Below are 21,468 nucleotides of genomic sequence, written 5' to 3'. Positions count from 1 at the left end.
CAACAATGACCTATAACACACTGGTTATCATTAAGCTTTATGTACCATGATTCACGACAAGCCGGTTAATCCCTGAGTTGTGTAATTTGTCATGTTGTCCTGGTCTTGATGCCCTTAAAACTGTCAGTACTTAAAGATTATGATGTTTCTATTATGATTCCCAGTAAATGTCAAGAATCACGACAGTCAGTGATTTGATATTTTATTTTTCAGACTCATCTATGAATCCTTGTTTCAGGTTTGATGGATTTATGTAACCAGGGTCAAACCTGTCTATTTCAGGTGCAACTAGGTCTTCACATCAGCATGTACCAGGTCTGAGTTAAATCGACCGATATCTAGCATCACTATGATATTTTCCCATCAACAACATTACTTCTGCTAAAAAGACTGAAGAATGTTGCGACACTGAACTCTCTCTCTGTTTTTAGTTGGTAAAAGGCGAGAGAGTACAAATAACATTGATACAGCTTATTGACCAATAATTTCCACTTCTAAACAAACTTCCTGGATCAAATACAATCAAATGAAAATACACAGAAAGATTGCAACACATTCCAATCACTAAGATGACAGATGATACTCGCAATTAATATTTGACATTACAGCACGCTTCAGCTCATCCTCCATTACATCCTGAAATCAAATAACCAGCCATGCACCGCTGATAGATTGTTTGTCAACAAGGGAATAGATCACACAGCGTTTTCCTTGTGATGGTCTAGTGGCTGGCAGAAATTACTTTTTCATTACAGAAATTGCATGTTTAGAAATGCCCTTCCATTGATGGTAGGAGTTTGTCGGTTTTTCATTAGTTTTATTCGAAGACACTCAGTCCAAATCATTTGACAATTTGTCGGCGCCACCATTATGGAAATGGAAATATGAAGGACATGAGGGTTAGTGCTTGGGGTCAGTATGTATCAACGGCTGACTGACCACATTGCTGTGCTAGCTCTGTGTCCTTATTGCCATTATTCATATTATCTGTGATTATTTGATGAATACACGAAGCCATTATTACAAAATGCCATTTAGAAAGTGGTCAAATGTAACATATGTTATATTTGGGATTAGACTTTTTTAGTAAAGTATTGATTCTAGTACTTTTGTAGTATCTGGGATCAACCCACACTCTCAGAGTCAGGGACCCAATTGCCAGCACACAAAGTCAGCCATCTAACCCACTCAGCCTCCACGGCTTATTTGATGTGTGGTCAGACCATTTTAGTTTCTGTTTTAATGAATACTTTGGTCAAAAAGCCAAACTCTAGTGGAAACACAAACAATGAAATAAGATATTAAAAGTGTGAATTTGAAGTTATCACCTGAACACATTTAGAGCAAATTGTTTCCATGGAAACCAAGAAAAATAACAAGAAAAACTTGTGTCCAGGGACACAGATGCCTCCGCTGCTGTAGGAAGAGTTCCCTACACTGAGTGTGCTCTGGTGATTAATTTCTACTAAATAAATATCATGATTGATAATAAAATAAATATATCCAAAGTGTCAAAGGTAAATACTTATTTGTAAATGTATGTCACAATGAACTTACCACAGTACAATTAAACCTATATCATGAAGGTTCGTGGTACAAGGGTAAATAAACTAGCAATAGCAATATCACTGTGGAGGCAAGAGAAAGCGAACCAATTCAAGTTCAAACATCTGTAGAAGTGACAAAATTAAGAAACTGAATGAACAAGGTATGAGATGCACACCTTTAGAGTCCCAATGAAACACACATAGAAAGCCAATTCTGTTGAGCAGCTTTTGTGGAGAAGTGGATAGACTTCACCCCCTACAACACTATATTCAGAGAGAAATTCAACAAAATTTATCAAAGTTCAAACGGCATTAAAATTGGAAAAATAAATAAAATACAAAATCAAAATATGAGATGCACACCTTTAGAGTCCCTATAAAGCACATGTGTAATCTAAATGAATTCCATAAAGTAGTTTTTGAGGAGAAGTGGATAACGTACACCCCCCTGTTGGATGGAACGAACAGACTGAATAGAACCAAATTCAACTAAGTTCAAACATCTGTAAAAGTGACAAAATTAAGAAATTGGATGAACAAGGTATGAGATGCACACCTTTAGAGTTCCAGTGAAACACACGTAGAAGCTCAATCAATTCTGTTGAGCAGCTTTTGTGGAGAAGTGGATAGACTTCACCCCCTACAACACTATATTCAGAGAGAAATTCAACAAAATTTATCCAAGTTCAAACGGCATTAAAATTGGAAAAATAAATAAAATACAAAATCAAAATATGAGATGCACACCTTTAGAGTCCCTATAAAGCACATGTGTAATCTAAATGAATTCCATAAAGTAGTTTTTGAGGAGAAGTGGATAACGTACACCCCCCTGTTGGATGGAACGAACAGACTGAATAGAACCAAATTCAACTAAGTTCAAACATCTGTAAAAGTGACAAAATTAAGAAATTGGATGAACAAGGTATGAGATGCACACCTTTAGAGTTCCAGTGAAACACACGTAGAAGCTCAATCAATTCTGTTGAGCAGCTTTTGTGGAGAAGTGGATAGACTTCACCCCCTACAACACTATATTCAGAGAGAAATTCAACAAAATTTATCCAAGTTCAAACGGCATTAAAATTGGAAAAATAAATAAAATACAAAATCAAAATATGAGATGCACACCTTTAGAGTCCCTATAAAGCACATGTGTTATCTAAATGAATTCCATAAAGTAGTTTTTGAGGAGAAGTGGATAACGTACACCCCCTGTTGGATGGAACGAACACTGGCTGAATAGAACAAAATTCAACTAAGTTCAAACATCTGTAAAAGTGACAAAATTAAGAAATTGCATAAAAAATTATGAAATGCACACCTTTAGAGTCCCTACAAAAGACATGTAGACGTTCACTCAATTCTGTTGAGCAGTTTTTGTGCAGAAGTGGATAGACTTCATCCCCTATTACACTATCATCATAGAGAAATTCTGCAAAATGTACCTAAGTTCAAATGTCTCTAAACTTACAAAAAAACAACAATAAAATATGAAAAAAAAAAAATATGAGATGCACACCATTAGAGTCCCAAGAAAGCCTATGTATAAGTTCATTGAATTCCACAGAGCGGTTATGGTGGAGAAGTGGATAGAATACATTCCCTGTTTCGTACGGACGGACGGACACCGAGGGTAACCCTATATGCCCATATATGGCGGGGGCATAAAAATGCCAAAAATCTGCAAATAGCAAAAGGCACCACTTTAGCTTATGTTTGATATATCTACCAAGTCTTGAAGAAAGATATTGAACGGTTTTCGAGTTGTGCTCCGGAAACAAAGGTCACCCTCATTTTGAGACTAAGTTCAAATCGTTTCCATGGAAACCAAGAAAAACAAAAATGACAAAAATCTGTAAATAGCAAAAGGCACCACTTTAGGTTCTGTTTGATATATCTACCAATTATTGTTGAAAAATATTAAACGGTTTTTGAGTTATGCTTCAGAAACAAAATGATTATGGATGGACGGACGGATGAGCCGTCGACTAATATTATCCCCCCTGCATTACATGCTAAGGGGGATAAAAATTGGCATAGTACACCGGAAATGGGCTTGACACTTACAATAGCTTGTAACTATTTGTAGAATTCAATCTTGATTTTTGGTGTGATTGGCAAACAGGTGCTTTGGTTAAAACATACCTTAATAATTGAACCCATTCTAAACCCACACCAAATCACTGTTTGACATTCCTCGTGAAACAGAGGGTGAGTTTGGTCTTTTAGTTGTTTTCAGCAATGTTCCACCAATGTCAAGGGTTTCACACTCTTAAAGATCACATATACTCTAGGGGGTACAAATACATAAATCACTAATTGGCATCGTTATAAATGAAACCCCGTCATTAAAACTACTCATTTCGTTCATTAATTAACTTAAATCGACCTTTTTGACAACAGTGTACAATTCTCAGCCGCGAATGAAATTTCAACCAATCAGAGCGGCGCGTAGATATGAGGACCGAAAATATCACCAGTAGTTCTTGTCTGATTGTAATAAAGTATCAAAGCAGTGTGGGCTTTTTCAGGTTTTCTTATGCCTGGATGGTATAATGACTGATCCAAATTGATCCCATTTCTGTGGGTTTTTTTACCTCGATATTTAATCATGTCAAAAATTGACATTTGATTTATTTGAATCCATAAACTAAACAACCCTACTTTGCCATTGCTAGAAGAATCTGAAAATTTACTTAAATAGGTAAATAGGTACATACAGTTTAAGCACACAGCAAATGCTTATATGTATTTCTTATGCAACAATGAAGTTCTGTTCGTATTCTCAAAACAGTGTCGGCCCGTAAGTTCTCACATGCAATTAAAATTGCATGCAATACAGCAATTAATACTCCCTTGTTGTAACCCGTGTTTGGTGGTAAAAACCTACACGTTATTTGTCATCATTCACGATGGTCAGTTAATGAATTTATAACAGGTATAATTAGTGGTAACAAGTAGTGGACAAAGGTTCCCATTTGACATTTCTTGTGTCTGGAGTAAATACTCAACATCATAAACATCAATCAAAGGATTAACCGATAACATGCTGATTGATTAATTACTTTTATCTTACACAGCGGATTTGTCAAAAGGTAGTGTTTATGTATGTAGATTTGCTAATCAATACTGAATACACTCTGTTGTGTCTGTGTAAAAACGTCCTTCTTTCAAAGGATTAACCACCAATACATTGATTGGTTGTTCATTATTGGCTAACTAAACTACTTTTTTTTTACAAGAATGGCGGACATTATGCAATTAGTTGCCAGGTGTGCAATCTTGGGTGATGAGACTATACACCAATGTGAAATACCTGAAACGATAAATCAGTTTTTCATATATAAGAAAGACACATCACTTGGAACAGCTGCAGATGAATGGCATATCACTCGTTTTTGTGGATATTGATGGATACATTCCTCGAACAAGGTAATAGCCTGACATTGTTGCTATAACTTTAATCTGTTTTAATTTTAATATTTGCATTTTGTTTTTATTCATTTGTCGTAGCATTCAACAGAATCATGGTTTTCGCTATGAAGTGTAATGAGACAGACAACACACACTAGGGCGTATGTGCGAATTATGATTCACATTGGCAAACTATAAAATGTCTAGATTTTACAGTCATGTTATAAATTCACTGTAAGTATCAGTAGATTGTCTGCTTTTTATTTAGTTTCAAAATGCATACAAGTATGATAATAAACTAATTAGGATTATAAGACCAAATATAAAGATGCAGACTTGCCTACCCCCTTTTAAAGAAAATAGTAAGATCAACTAAAACAAAAATAGTAAGGCAGGTGCATTTGATAGTAAAGCATGTTAATGTCAAGAAATAAAGGAGAAACATAACTGGTTATAATCTTAATATAGTGTTTAATAGTTAAATGTGGCGCCGATCTAATTGACATTTTTTAAAGTCTTTCAGTTTGAAATAAACTTTACCAGCACTGTAAGATGCAAAGATTATTTATATATAATGTTTTTGATGCGACTTCTGTTTTCAATACTTTATGTACTGTAAATGTCTCTGTAAATAGCATGGGCATGTCTATATCTAGTATTCTACCACTTATTTTTAGAAGTCGTAAGGAATTTCAGTATGATCGTAAGGTCGTAATTTAGCACAAAAAATAGTAAGCCTTACGCCAAAATCGTAAGGATAGGCAAGTGTGAAGACGTACATTGACTAGTATCTCAGGTGAGTGGATGTTAACCACGTGAATGTAGCAAGAAATTGATCGTGCAATACTGTCACTTCGACCCCCACCTCGCTTCCGTGGAAGAAATCGTTATGTTACAAGTTGTGTCATGCAAAACCTTTTGGTCATGATTCAAATACATATTTAACTACGAGTAGAAAGTAGTTTTGATTTTCTAACTTGATGAAAACAAACCATAATCTCATTAATTCTAACAGACTTTAGCCCGTGACTTTACGATTTTCAAAAATGGCAGCGCCCTGTCGCGAACATCCGCCAGTCTGAGGATAAATGCTATTTAGGTTTGTTTTCACCGAGTTACAAAATCAAAACTACTTTCTACTGGTAGTATAATATGTATTTGATTGATGGCCAATAGGATTTTGCATGACATAGCTTGTAACATAACAATTTCTCTCTTGGAAGCGAGGTGGGTGTCAATATAATACTACTTACAATATTATTGTTACTTCGACCACAACCTCGCTTCCAAGGAAAAAATCGTTATGTTACAAGTTGTGTCATGGATAATCTTTATGGCTATCAATCATATACATATTTTACTACAACTAGTAAGTTGTTTTGATTCTTTAACTTCCGTGAAGCGATCTGAACACAAGTAAGATATCGTTTCGGGCTTCCAAAACACTTGCTTCGCACTCACAAACATAACCCAATTAGCACGAACAGGGGGGTCCTGTGGAAATCTGTGCATGGTGACACCATCGCCCGACCCCTAGGAGCAATTGACGACAACGCAAGGTTTTAGCATGTCTTCGTTGATGGCGAGAAAGCATCAATATGACGAGTTTGCTACACACTTTATATTCAACTAACTGAAAATCCTTCCTCACATGACGTCACTGCAGTGTTCTGGCGACAGGTTTACGTAACCTGTCTGTGGTTTCATTGGCGGGCGAGAGTGAAGCAGGCGACTTTTTGGCAACTTTTAATCGCTCGGTATTATTTAACCACAAGTTTTTTAAGAATGAATTTGGTGTTCCGCATAAGACTAACCACAAATCTTTCATATGTAATGGTTAATTTTAAAAACAAAGTTTATGTGTTCTTTAACCATTGGGCTACCCAAGCAACCAGACCAGACAAGCCCAGACGATTACATATGGAGCTGTTATGATGATTATTAATGTGTCAAAGCATGATATTTGTGACATATTTATCCTTTCTCTGTCAACCAAAGTTTGTTACATGGCATCAATAGCAGTAATTTGACCACTGTTGCTGTAAATAATTGTGAGTTGCTTTCCTGCCTATCACTTCAGACACAAATTTTCCTGAATGTATGTTGACAGCGTTGCTTAAAATATTGAATAAAACTAATCTGATAAATTACCAACGCAAGTCCAGATATACCATACACTTTTCAAAGCAGGATAGTGTACTAACAGGATTAAATTGTGTAGTTCAGAAAATGTAAGGGCTGCTTAAAAAGATTGAAAATCTGAATATCTTTGAAGGACAAAATTATTCACATAATACCGTGATCAACATCATGAACACTGATCTATGTAACTGCGAGCCTGACCACCCGATCCCATTAGTCGGGCCTCGTAAATCCACAGCAATAGGTGTGCACAACAAGCATGATTCCTGAAGACAGTTCCCCAACTGAACCAGCATTGCCTTACAGTGGTGGTATTCCAATTAATTCAAATAATCGATTCCATTACATTGGTCGTATAATTAATTAGTGACCAAACGACCAAGGAATCGATCACATTTTCTCATAATTGAACACAAATGATTTTGTCACTACTGTTTCAGTGTTTGAAACACTTGACGATGGAACATATCTTAGAAGTTGTTAGGGCCTGAAAACATGTTTTATTCTTAGAAAACTCACTTCACTTACAGAAAAGTCATGACTGCATAATATTATTTCTTGAGGTGAGGTGAGGTGAAATGGGGTTTAACGTAGTACTTAAAAATATTTTGCTCATATGACAACGTGCATGCATGTGTATGTGCGGCTGCTTGTACTAACCCAGATTTAAGCTGGTTTTATATTGCTAACCCACTGAGATACCATGCCGCAGGGAAGCATGAATACCCCACTCAGACACATTATACTGATTCCGAGCCGACCAGTCCTTGTTGTACCCATTAATGCCGAGCCCCAGGCAGGGACCAACAAGTACCATATTTTAATGTCTTTTGGTATGATGCGGTCGGGGGTCGAACCCGCAACCTTCCGTTCTCTGCACGGACGCCCTAACCACTACACCACGGAGGCGGTTCATATTTCTTGAAGACTCCAAAAAGTTTATGTTCATGATATATTAGTCATCACTTTAAAGTAGCAAGCTGCATCATTTTACATTGGATGTTTCTAAATAAAACAAAAAACAACAGAGAACCACATTATACTTATCTGCAATAACAACCTAAATAGGAAACTCTGTAAAATGATGCCAACCAATTTTTTTCGATGACTGCTTGTTGGTAATGAACCAATCACCAACTGTGAGGTGAGGTGAAATTGGGTTTAACGTCGTGCTTGAGAATATTTCGCTCATATGACGACGCGCATGGGCGTGTATGTGTATGTGCGGCTGCTTGTACTAGCCCAGACTGAAGCTGGTTTTATAGTGCTAGCCCACTGAGATACCATGCCGCAGTGAAGCATGAATACCAAACTCAGACACATTATATTGACTCCGAGCGACCAGTCCTTGTTGTACCCATTAATGCCGGCACGGTCCAACAAGTACCATATTTTAACGTCTTTTTGGTATGACGCGGTCGGGGATCGAACCTGCGACCTTCCGCTCTCCGGGCGGACGCTCTAACCACTACACCACGGAGGCGGCGCCAATTGTGAGATTTCAACCAATTCCCAACACTACATTACAGACACTATGGCTTTTGGTCAAGGCTTGCTAACACACTCTGCTTTACCATCTGTTCAGTGTTGGAGAGGTATATCAGGTTTAACATCACATGCTTTTGATAAATTTACTCCATGACTTACATTGAGTCCAAATTTTTACACCACATTTACAATATTTCAGTAATATCACAACATAGCACACCAGAAATGGGTCTCACACATTGAAATTTGAACCCATGTGGGGAATCGAACCCAGATCTACAGCATGGTGAGCTATTGCTTTAACCACTTTCCTACCCCACTGCCCATGACTTACATTGAGAGTATTGAGCTCGGTGCCTGTTTCCACATCCCACAGTTTGGCCGTCGTGTCCATACTCCCTGTTGCTAGAACTGAACTGGCTGGGTTGAAACTTAAACACACCTGGAAAAAAAATATCAGTTGACAGATTAAATGGTAACACTAGAATCACTATACAGCTCACACAGGAACACCATCAGCTAACAGGTCCTACCACATGATGGTTGGTGGGTTGATTTGTTGTTTAACGTCGCACTCAACAATATTACAGCTATATGACGGCGGTCTGTAAATTATCAAGTCTGGACCAGACAATCCAGTGATCAACAACATGAGCATCGATCTACACAACTGGGATACGATGACAACCCAGTCAGTGAGTCTGACAACCCGATCCCGTCAGTCGCCTCTTATGACAAGCATTGGTTGCGGAAGACCAATTCTAACCCAGATCTTCACGGGTCACTACCACATGAACTTGATGAAGTCACTTTGAAGACAGTCATGATCTAGGCCATGGTACAGACAAACAGAACCCAAATCAGGTTGATTTTTTATTGAGGAGAGGTGAGGTGAAATTGGGTTTAACGTCGCGCTGGAGAATATTTCGCTCATATGACGACGTGCATGCGTGTGTATGTGTATGTGTGGCTGCTTATACTAGCCCAGACTGAAGCTGGTTTTATAGTGCTAGCCCACTGAGATACCATGCCGCAGTGAAGCATGAATACCCCACTCAGACACATTATACTGACTCCGAGCCGACCAGTCCTTGTTGTACCCATTAATGTCGAGCGCCAGGCAGGGACCAACAAGTACTATATTTTAACGTCTTTTTGGTATGACGCGGTCGGGGATCGAACCCGTGACCTTCCGCTCTCCATTTTTTTATGTAAAGAAATGGTCATAAATTTCTGGCAAGAGTAAGGGAGGCAACTATGCCAAGTTGAATATAGTTCGTCAAACATTCAAACAAAAAATTGACACGCACTGTACTTTCATTTAGAAAATGTAACCTTCAGACCTTAATATCCAACCATAACCCAACTCCATGTGAAAGCAACTGTTAAATCTCAAAATCATCAAAATCGTCATCATCATCATCTAACCCAAGTCCCAGGACTGTACAAATAAAAGTGCAACAGTGGCAATAAATGAATCACAGTTATAAGGTCTGTTGCTGTGGCAATGTCTCCTGTTCGTGAAGCACTATACAAACAATTGGATTTAACAATTATACTGTTTTGTATACAAGACAAAAAAACTAAACTGACAATCAACTGAACTTTTAAACAAATTATATACTTTGAAAATCTTAACAATTCCAAAAACAGGCCTCACATATATGTGTTGCTTTCCCCATTGTAAAGTACTACATTGTATTTTCTCCCATCACCATGACAACGGTTCCTTGCTCATACCTCAACCCTGAGGTCAAGGCGACCTCCTGCGACATATAAACATCCCGACTTATAAACATCCCACAAGGCATAAATAAAAAATACAAATTTATAGTTCATTCACTTACAATTTCTGCTGTATGTCCTCTGAATGTGTGGTAGCACTTTCCCGAGTCAGCGCTCCAAAGCTTACATGTCTTGTCAAAAGAACCTGTTGCAATCTTGTCACTGGAAGAAAAGCACAACTAAAATCTGATTTGATGTCTCATGAGGAGACCACTCATCTCGATACGATAATTGGATTATCATATTCAACTTTCCTCTTTTCAAAAACATGACTCTACGGAGAGTTCATACTGAAGGGCAGAGTGATGATTGAATTAATAATTTTAACAGAAAACAAATGATTACTTCACTTACAACTTACAAATGATACAATGACTATAGACCTGGGCCCCGTTCCTGAAAGCGATCGTAGCGCTAAGTTGATCGTAACCCCCATAGTTTAACATAGACCTACGACAGTCGTAGTGCTACGATCGCTTTGAGGAACGGGGTCCTGAAAGGATTTGACCTGAACCTGTTTAACCTGATTTAAACTATTCAAGCTTAGACATGTTAATTAACATAATCATCAGTAATTGTATAGCAGTAATTACAATTTGCAAAACTTACATAAGAAAAACTTTATCACCATTGCTACACTGGATTCAATTGGATATTATTATTACTGGATATTTATATAGCGCACATATCCACGCACTAGTGCATGCTCAAGGTGCTGTGTTTTTTTCCCTCGATCATTGGATGTCAATCTCAACGGCACATCGTGTTATCAATCTCAACTCCCTGGGGATCATACAACTCTTGCTGCCACAAGGTGTGCCAAGTTATTGCAGCTTTCCCATCCTTACGAGGTACCCAATTCACAGCTGGGTGGACTGGGACACATATTCACAGTACTTTACTGCACGTTGCCGTACCCCCGCAACTAGGTGTTTGCATATATTCATGTGGCCACCATCTGGTCATATACCAACGGATTCGTGGGTTCTTTGAAGTGCACAGGGTTGTGTACTGTACACTAGGGATTGTGACAATACTGAAAGAGTCTGCACACAAAGTTGACTCCAAGGTTTTTACACCAGGTCACAGGTGGGCTCGATCCCAGCACCTCAAGCTCGCTGGATCACTAGCCTGGCACCTTAGCCAGCTCGTCCACCATGCCCCCCATATATGATATGACTGCAAGGTCGAACTTGTAATAATAAACTGGGAATGAGTAAGTGTTAAGGATTCCATACAAGGTTAATGGACTTAAGGCGACTTCACATGGGAAATCGTAACATGACATGACAAACATATGCTTGACAACATGTCAAAATACATTTTAAAACATGTTCCCTCAAATATTGGTAAGAATAAAGACCAAAACATTTTCTCACAAAGGGTAACACTTTACAAACCAGTTTTTACATGTTCACAAACACAAACTTATGTTTGTAAACACATATCAGCAAATTAAAGTTTGTCATGTGAAGCCACCTTAAAAGTACCTATAATGTGAGCATATAGACATCTTCTGAGTGAGTGAGTGAATGAGTATGGTTTTACGCCCCTTTTAGCAATAATATAGTGGAAACCTGATAAGTAAAATTTCAAGGGACTCGCCAAAATTGTTTACTTATCAGGTATTTTACTTATCCAAACTTATAAAACTGGCAAATGACAACCATATGCATGTATATGTATGCATATGTAACAATGAACAACTTATCAGGGCTGGCCTCCAGTTGTCAGTGTATTGTCAACTGCTTGACGCCAGCGAGCTGTAAGTAGGATGTTTGTTTAGCCGGAGACTGAGACGTGCCCCTCATGTCAGATTATGTGGTGATCGCTAATTTAGTTATCTGGTCTCTTTTGTTAAATAATTTTCTTCCAGGGACGTGCGAAGATGTTTAGTTAAGCGGTATTGTTTACTTATCCGATTTGAGTTAACCAAACTCTAATACTGATAATTAATGAAGAAATTTGCCGGGACCAAAGAATAGTGTTTACTTATCCGGGTCTGTTTAGTTAAGCCGGTCTTTACTTAGGCAGTTTCCACTGTATTAGGTAATATCACAAGAGATGGGCTTCACACATTGCACCCATGTGCGGCGGTGGGTTAGCCTAGTGGATAAAGCGTTCGCTTGTCACGCCAAAGGCCCGTGTTTGATTTCCCACATGGGTACAATGTGTGAAGCCCATTTCTGGTGTCCCCCGCCGTGATGTTGCTGGAGTATTGCTAGAAGCGGATGAAAGCCATCTTCAGTCAGTCAGTCAGTTGTACCCATGTGGGGAGTCTGACCTGGGTCTTCAGCATGACGCTTTAACCATTAGGCTATCCCACCAACCCAGACCTTTTGTGATCAACTCACCCAAAAGGGTTATTAAAGGCAATGGCGTAGACGACATTCCGATGTCCCTCGAGTGTGAACAGTTCCTCCCCTGACGCTGTGTCCCACACTTTACAAGTACGGTCGTAACTACCAGTGATAAAGCTGGAAAAAAAACAAGAAGACATGATCATCAATATCCCCGCCACACGGTTCTTGTTTTTAACTCCATCACAACATTTATGTCCTGAAAACACGCACTACACATTTGGTTTCCCTATCTATAACGGTTACTGAGAAAATCTGTTCCCATTGGGGATAACGTGCACAAAGTCAAGAAATGCATGACAAGGGCCATAACTCTGAAACTAAAGAATCGTAACAGTTTCAGCTTTTGAACTCAATCAAGGCATTTGTCTCCTGAAAATACATACCACATTTGGTTTCTCTATCTATAACGGTTTCTGAGAAAATCTGTCCCTAATTGGGAAACAGTGCACTAAGTTCAAAACGCATGACAAGGGCCATAACTCTGTAAATAAATTGTAACACGGTTTCAGTTTTCAAACTCCATCAAGGCATTCATGTCCTGAAACATATCAAATTTGGTTTCCCTATGGCGGTTTCTCCGAAAATCTGTCCCCATCATCTTGGACGGACAGAGCCTAAACTTATATCCCCCTCACATCATGGCAGGGGATAATAAGACATACATAATAATAATAATAACAAAACAAAATATCAATATGAAATGTCGACTATGTAATGAATTTACAGAGACTGTCCAACACCTTGTCAGTGGATGCCCTTCTTTGGCACAAACAGCATATCTTAAACGACATGATGGCATGGCTCGTTGCTTTTACTACCGCCTCCGCCGTGTCTGTGGCTTTGACTCGGTGGTCCATCCATGCTAATGACCCTGATCATGTCCAGGGTCATAGAAAATGATGCTTTCAAACTTCTGTGGAATAGGCCCATATTCAGCCTCAGAAGAATTCCAGCCAACAAACCTGATCTTGTCCTTTTGATAAAGCCAATGATTTTATTTATATCATTGAATTTTCTGTCCCTTTGACAGCAATGTGATTGGCAAGATTCAGGAAAAGCATGATAAATATGCTTAACCCTCGCCTTTGAAATGTCTTGATTGCATCCCAAGTACACTGTCGCCAGGCTCCTCATTGTTTTCGTGCCCTTGGTTTGGTACCTCCTGATCTCTTAGCTTAGATCAGGAGAGTGCCCGGTTCTCAACCGGGAGTACAGCCCTTCTGACACTCTGGGTAATGCAGAAGGCTGCAGTGTTGGGGAGCCTTCATATTCTCCAGAAAGTTCTTGGTGGGTTCGACTAGGCAGTGTTTCCTGGGAGAAGTCCCATTCGCTGTCTGGGCTGGGCGGGTAGAGGGGCGAGGGCCCTGAGCTGATGATGAGCCTTACCAGCCTGTGCCAGGATCACTCGAACCCTTTCTGTTGCATTTTCATCTTTAATCTGTAAAATATACTGAAAGCCATTAAAAATGCAATTGGTATTTGTTGTCCTGAAACTTACAAAAGTTCTATTGAAGATTTTTTCCTGCGATACAGAGGATGTAGGGATAAAAGGCTGTTATTTGGCCCATTTCGAAGTTTCGAGTCCCGGAGCATTCGTCTCACATGAACTTTGATACTTAAAACTGAATCTTTGACATTTCTCGTGAACACAACCCCATTCATGAAACACGTTGTGCACATGCATTACATGCACCCAGGCCCTGTAAAAGCACAAGGAATTGTGGAACTCAATCACTTTGAGAAAATGCCACACTTGACACAAGACGAAAGGAATCAGGTTATCGGTATGGTCAGCCAAGGTGCTTCAGATGTGATGATTGCCAGGCACTTTAATGTACATCCATCCACTGTAAGTCGACTCAGACAACGTTTTTCGGGCTACCGAAGTGTTGCTGATCGTCAGCGACCTGGTGCACCACCTGTGATAACAGCTCGACAAAACCACAATATCCGAAGTTTCACACTTGCGTAAATCGGTTCCAAACAGCTGATGATTAGGCAAGGAGGACAATTGGGACAAGTCAACATTGTTTCAGCCCAAAAGGTGCAAGGACGCTTTGCTGCCTTCAACATCCGTGTCGCCACCCGTATCCGTGGTCCAACCTTATTGCATCGCCAGACTTGCCAGACAGCGATGGGCAGCAAATGGGGCCAATCTTGGCAACAGGACATGGCCAGGGTCATATTTTCAGATGAACCCAGGTTTAGCTTATCCTTTGCAGATGGATCGCCAACAAATTTATCGACCTAAAGGAGAAAGACTTGCGCCAAACTGTGTCCTTAAACATGATCGATTTGGAGGGCGTGGTGTCATGATCAGACCACAGACCATCAGAGGCTGCAGATCATCCAACAGCTGTTCCTAAGAAATGTGTGTCTTTCAATGCCCCAAAGACTGCGAAAGCATGTCTTGCAGCGCCACGGTGGACACACACGCGATATTGACTGCAAGTGACCCCTCCTTTGTTTGATGTCGTTGTTAAGGCCACTAATGTTGTTGACTGGACATTTTTCAGATGAAACTATTCACAGATGTTCACATAAAACATATCTGTCAGTTAGGTTTATATATGTTGAAATTAGTGTGAGTAAAGAAAGTATGAATGTCAAATTGCATTTTTAATGGCTTTCACTGTATAATAATGATAACACAGCTCCAGGGCCTGATGGCATTCGAAACCGGTATTGGAAACTGTTTCCCTGTGTCCAAACTCCATTACTTCACTGTTTCAATACTCGTGGACACAGGTGATGTTCCTTCATGGTTCTGCAAAGGTCGCGACAATACTCCTTCCCAAAAGGAGACTTGACTGATCCCAAAACTTCCGCCCTATCACATGTTTGAATACTCAGTATAAAACCTTCACAGGGTGTTTAACAAGTCTCGGTGTCATCTTACTGCTCTTCCAATGATATAATTTACAGAGAGCAGAAAGGGGCGAGAAAGTGATTTTGGGGGTGCAAGGATCAACTTCTTGTACAAAAATGATTTTGGAACAGGCTAAAACATATCACCGCAAACCTCTCCATGTGCTGGATTGACTACAAAAGCATACAACTCTCTGTCCCTCATGAATGGATTCTTAAGTCTCTTTGTTCTATTGACCTCCCGGAACGACTACTTGATTTACTCAAGTCTTTAATGAGTTCCTGGTCGACTCAACTTGAGATGTACTCGCAAGGGCAGGTGCAGATTTCAGAATCTATTCCAATCAGAAGGGAATTTTCCAGGGGACTCCTTTAGTCCTTTGCTTTTTGTTTGTCTCTAAATCCTTTGAGCTTTCTGCTCAACAGAGAGGAGGGTTACCATCCCGACCTCCTCAGCACAGATCCCCAACACCGCTTTACTCATCTCCTTTACATGGATGACATTGAGCTCCTTGCCAAAGGAGATGCCAATTTGAAAGAACAGGTTCTCCTTGTCGAGTCCTTTCTAATGATATTGGCATAACACTTGGGTCTCGACAAATGTAATACTCTTCATTTCAAACGTGGCAAGGTAGTTAATGGTGGATCGGTCAAGTTACCGGGGAGGAGTTATTGAGCATCTTGAGGAAGATCAGGCCTACACCTATCTTGGAATGCAAGTTCAGAGTGCCCAAATTCAAGACAAACTTCGGGCCGAAAGTACAAATCTTGCTTAAAGAAAATCTGGAGCTCAGAGCTAAATGCTCGAAACAAGGTCAAAGCCACCAATACTTTTGCTGTGCCAGTCTTTTCAGATTCCTTTGGAGTAGTTGATTGGACAAAACAAGACATCCAGAGTCTTGACCGCCTGACCAGAAGGATCATGTTTGATAACAGAGTCCACCACCCTCGCTCCTCTCTTAACCATTTATATATGCCAGTCAATTCTGGAGGTCGGGGTTTGATTAATGTGGAGGCTCTTCATGATAGAATTTTATTGTGTACTTTTGCACATATGTATGCATGTGAAGACTCATGATGAAAGCAAGGAATTCCACAGCTATTTTAAAGCGTGCCAAGGTTGTTGGACCAAATCTGAAATTTGATGTTGATTTTGTTGATGGCGATGTACTGCTGGACGGTACCGCGATGGGGAGTATACCAGGTGAAGTCCTTCACCAAGTCTGCCCAGAGTCGGTCTTTGTGGAGAAGCTTTCTGAGAAACCATTGCATGCAGTACATGCAGTGTGTGGGCGAGAATAGCAATCCCACCGACTCCTTCAGCCTGGATGAAGTCGGCTGGTCTTAAATATGAAATTGAGGGCTTCCTTTTGCTGCCCAGGACCAGTCACTTCCCACTGTGAATCGCCAAAATGTGATTCTTAAAGAAAATATCAATATGAAATGTTGACGATGTAATGAATTTACAGAGACTGTCCAACACCTTGTCAGTGGATGCCCTTCTTTGGCACAAACAGCATATCTTAAAGCGACATGATGGCATGGCTCGTTGCTTTTATTACTGTCTCCGCCATACTTGTGGCTTTGACTCGAGGTCCATCCATGGTAATGCGACCCTGAAACATGTCCAGGGCGCCATGGAAAATGATGCTTTCAAACTTCTGTGGAATAGGCCCATATACAGCCTCAGAAGAATTCCAGCCAACAAACCTAATCTTGTCCTTTTGGATAAAGCCAATGATTTTATTTATATCATTGAATTTTCTGTCCCTTTGACAGCAATGTGATTGGCAAGATTCAGGAAAAGCATGATAAATATGCTTAACCTCGCCTTTGAAATGTCTCGCTTGCATGCATCCCAAGTACACTGTCGTCAGGCTCCCCATTGTTCTCGGTGCCCTTGGTTTGGTACCTCCTGATCTCTTAGTGCAGATCAGGAGAGTGCCCTTCATATTCTCCAGAAAGTTTTCCAGTGTTTCCTGGGAGAACTTCTGCAGGTATTGCAGCGGATGCAAAGTTTAATCTGTAAAACGATATTTATATAGGTGTAGATACTAACACTTGCTTGATAACAATGCTAGCATCTACACCGAACTGTCGCATCCATTGCAATCAAGAAGTTGTCTATCCATAAAACTTGTTCCTGTTCATCATGCCAGCTTCTTAATGCCACTCAAAGAATTTATGTGTAATTCTGTGTCTACCCCAGCTGTCTTACCTTGATCCCGACTTATTGAAGGCAACATTTGTGAGAGGAAGGATGTGAGCTCGTAGCACCTGCAAACAAAGAACTGGTTTCATCAGCACCTTCTTGAATTTTCTGAACATAGTGAATTTTTACTTTCGCTGAATTACCTTCCATATAATACCAGGGATTGTCATGGCTTTCCTGATTTTTTGAGTCCTAATAGTTATAAGTTGGCTAGGGGAGGGATGATGATTTTTTTGGGAGAAGCACGTACTATGTGAATGCACCCCCACTCCCCACTAGAATTTATGTCCAAAGTAAGTGATCCCCCCTGCATGTCGTGTACAAAATTGCTGATATTTATTTATTTATTTATCTAAATTCTGAGAAAATTGGAACTTGTACTTTCCAACTTTTAATTGACTTGTGGCTGAATATCAGCCTCTGACCAGGTCTAGAAAATCTGTGATAAAGGGTATTATAAAGCTACATTAGTTTACATGAGTTCAACACTTCAGTTTAGAATACACCCGTTTTACAGGGTAAAACTACCAAGTATCATGTAAGTTACAAAATCATTATGCTTCAAGTAAATGTCTTGGATGGAGAAGTTATGATTCCATTTGGGGGCACAACAAATCTCCATTACGGCCCCTCAGCAACATGTTTAAAGACACTATTTCACACCACATTTCTCTAAAAATAAATAATGCATTTTTTTCAATAAAGCTAACAATCATCCCTCAGGGGAAGCTGCCATATAATCTCTTCCGCAAACACCGACAACACTGCGTGCGACATTTTTCGATAGACGAAGCAATTGTTTACATCCCCTGTATGGCAAGTGTTCTCTGTTTGGAAGCTGTTCACCTCGAAGTTTCAATTATCGATTTGATGCAAGTCATAAGGGAAAATAAGTCTTTTATTGCATCAATAGGAAGCTAAAGTGATTGCATATGCCCTAATATATATTATATAGGCCAAAATATTGTCGAAAATATGTGAAATTGTGCCTTTAAGGATAGCTCATCGTGTGAAACACTCCAAGGCCTATTTGATTTTATTAATATACATGTATTTACAGAGTGAAAGAAATATTTTGGTCTTGGATAACCATACCTGACTGGCTTACACGAAAACTGTTAGAAAGGCATAAAGGGAAACAACTCCATGCAATATGCTAAAAACAGTAATTTCATTCAGTTTCAAAAAAACTTTATATTGCAATCATTTTATCAATGGTAATACAGGATATGATACAGACTGTAGGAATAACTTGGTGAAACATTGTAAAATACACCACCACCAGGGTACCTGGTAAAAACTTAGGTTGTACAAGTTGTTAGATAAATGTACGATGATCTTGGGTAATACTTCAAGCATCTGAATCACAGAGGATAGCAGTTGGCATCTCACCTTGAACAAGTAATAATGATGATCATCGGGATGTGACAACTTCTCCTGCAAACCTGGTACTTGGTTAAGGCTTCATAACAATCAATTATACCCGTTTTGCAAAATATGGAACTGGTTAACCGTAAGATACAACATGTCTCGACTGTTTCAGCAAAGTTCAGAATCTTCACAAAAGATTCAACTTTCTATTTCTAAGCAGTAAACGGGAAGACGGATATTCTATTCCTATGATGGATATCGAAGAGGCAACTCACAGCACAACCAGCAGGTGATGATGTATCATCATGATCATCATCAATACATGATACTGCATCGTGGACTACAAATTTCCAACCATTCCTAAGATCTGTAAGTAGACTGTGAGCGAGATGGGTTTAACATGGGCTTGAACAGTTCTCTAGCAGAGATAGCATGACACGTCACCTGAATGTGGAAGGTAAGCCTGAAAAGTAATGCAGGTGTCAGACATTTACCATTTTGGTGGAACCAACAAGTACAGGTTTAGTGCTAACAAACCTAGATATATACTGGGGAAAAAAAATAAGGGATCACATGAAAGCACAAGTGTTCCATTATTTTTTTCAAGGTTTCTTCACAAGTTGTGCGATACAAAGCTTGTGAAGAAACCTGGGCAAAAATAAAGGAACAGTTGTGCTTTCATGTTATCGCTTATTTTTTTCCTCAGTATATAATCTGGGTGAACTGGAGTTTGACCCATAATCATAAATTTCTTTGATGCCCTAAATAATAAAAGGATATAAAGCCGTATAGGGGACCAGGTGCTCTCACAACCGCCCACTCGGGCGAATCAGGAGAGAGTGAAGAGCATGGGAGACGGGTGGCGCCGTTTCCCGTCAAAACCTAGCAAGGGAGGTGACTCCTGGTAAGTGATTTTACGTCCGCTTTTTTGAAGGGAGCTTCAAAAGGGGATTCAAGTGTTCCACTAGCATTCGGAAGGAAAGGGAGACAAGCAATAAGCATGAGTCAGGATAAGGAAAAATGATAGTTTTTCTTAATTTGACGATAAACTTTCCGTGCCTCCCAAACAGTCCTCTTGTAAAGTATGTTGTAAAAGGATACGACAAATACGTATAATGAGCTTTCTGACTTGTTCTGTTTTGGAGGAGGTGATGAGAGGCTCCTTGCGAGATATTTCATCCACAACCGCATCAATGTCCGTCCTGCAAAGAAAGTAGATGGCAAGGTACTCATTTTGAGATCTTGTAAAGACGACAAAATATTTTCTTATAACACTGATTAACATGCCCTTTTTGGATATAATGCTTGTATTGTACTGTGATGACAGATGATGACCCAGCGTGGAGAAACAAATAATCTGTAGAGAACATTTTGGGAATTGATACACTCACACACCAGGTATTGGTCAGACTTTTGGCGGCGGTTTGTAAATAATCACGGCTGGACCAGACCATTCAGTGATCAACATCATGAGCATTGATCTATGTGCGCAAGTTCTGTAGTAATGATTCAGGTACTGTGAAATGTACCACTGTACATTGTATACATTCTTTAACCTGTCACTTGTAACATGTTATATTTAGGATTACACTTTCTCAGTAAAGATTCTATAACTTTTGTTGGGTTGAATCCCAACCAGGATTTGAACCCATGATCTCAGATTCAGGCACATAATTGCCAGCACACAATTTCAGCAGTCTAACCCACTCAGCCGCCATTTGTTCGACAAAAATGGAAGTCAGACAACTGGTAGTCTAGGTCATATACCTTGTGTGCCCCTCTGACAACTGTAAATTGGCACAGCCCCCACGGTGGAAGCTTATTATGAATACACAATGCCATTTAGAAAGTGGTCAAATGTAACATGTTACATTTGGGATTATACTTTCTCAGTAAAGTTGATTCTTGCACTTTTGTTGGGTTGAGTCCCATCCGGGAAGCGAACCCACACCCTTTACTGAGAAAGTGTAATCCCAAATATAACATGTGTTACATCTGACCACTTTCTAAATGGCATTAGGTATTCATAACCTGCCATTTGTTGTGATCTTATTTGTAACTTTGTGGTTCAAACCATGCAGAGATTGGGAAAGGCAGGGGCCATGGGCCATTTTGCAATCTCGCTATTTACAACCAGCACCGGTGCATGTTAAATATGGCTGGTGCAGGTTACCATCAGTAACAGGTTGCACTCGGTGCAGGTAACAATATATCTTCCTGCATCTTATAGCTGCCATCATGTGTTTTAATTAGGAAGTTAATGACTGTAAGTGAT

The 21,468-nt window shown here is 39.6% G+C and overlaps 1 protein-coding gene across 1 annotated transcript in view; it reads right to left on the bottom strand.

The window, feature by feature from the left end:
• LOC124281128 (dynein assembly factor with WDR repeat domains 1-like) overlaps positions 1–21,468 on the bottom strand; it is a 44,862-nt gene that overhangs the window by 20,568 nt on the left and 2,826 nt on the right. Inside the window, exons 3-8 of the mRNA XM_046717145.1 lie at positions 20,304–20,395; positions 19,215–19,267; positions 17,829–17,887; positions 12,734–12,856; positions 10,442–10,541; positions 8,929–9,036 (exon numbers count right to left, since the gene is read on the bottom strand). Coding sequence (XP_046573101.1) covers positions 8,929–9,036; positions 10,442–10,541; positions 12,734–12,856; positions 17,829–17,887; positions 19,215–19,267; positions 20,304–20,395 — 535 coding nt within the window. The remainder of the gene's footprint in view (positions 1–8,928; positions 9,037–10,441; positions 10,542–12,733; positions 12,857–17,828; positions 17,888–19,214; positions 19,268–20,303; positions 20,396–21,468) is intronic.

The sequence above is a fragment of the Haliotis rubra genome, unplaced genomic scaffold (genome assembly GCF_003918875.1).
Source record: "Haliotis rubra isolate DU_JTF1 unplaced genomic scaffold, ASM391887v1 Scf28, whole genome shotgun sequence".
Taxonomy (NCBI): domain Eukaryota; kingdom Metazoa; phylum Mollusca; class Gastropoda; order Lepetellida; family Haliotidae; genus Haliotis; species Haliotis rubra.
Note: the sequence above shows the minus strand (reverse complement) of the source record. Positions and strands in the feature narration are given on the sequence as shown.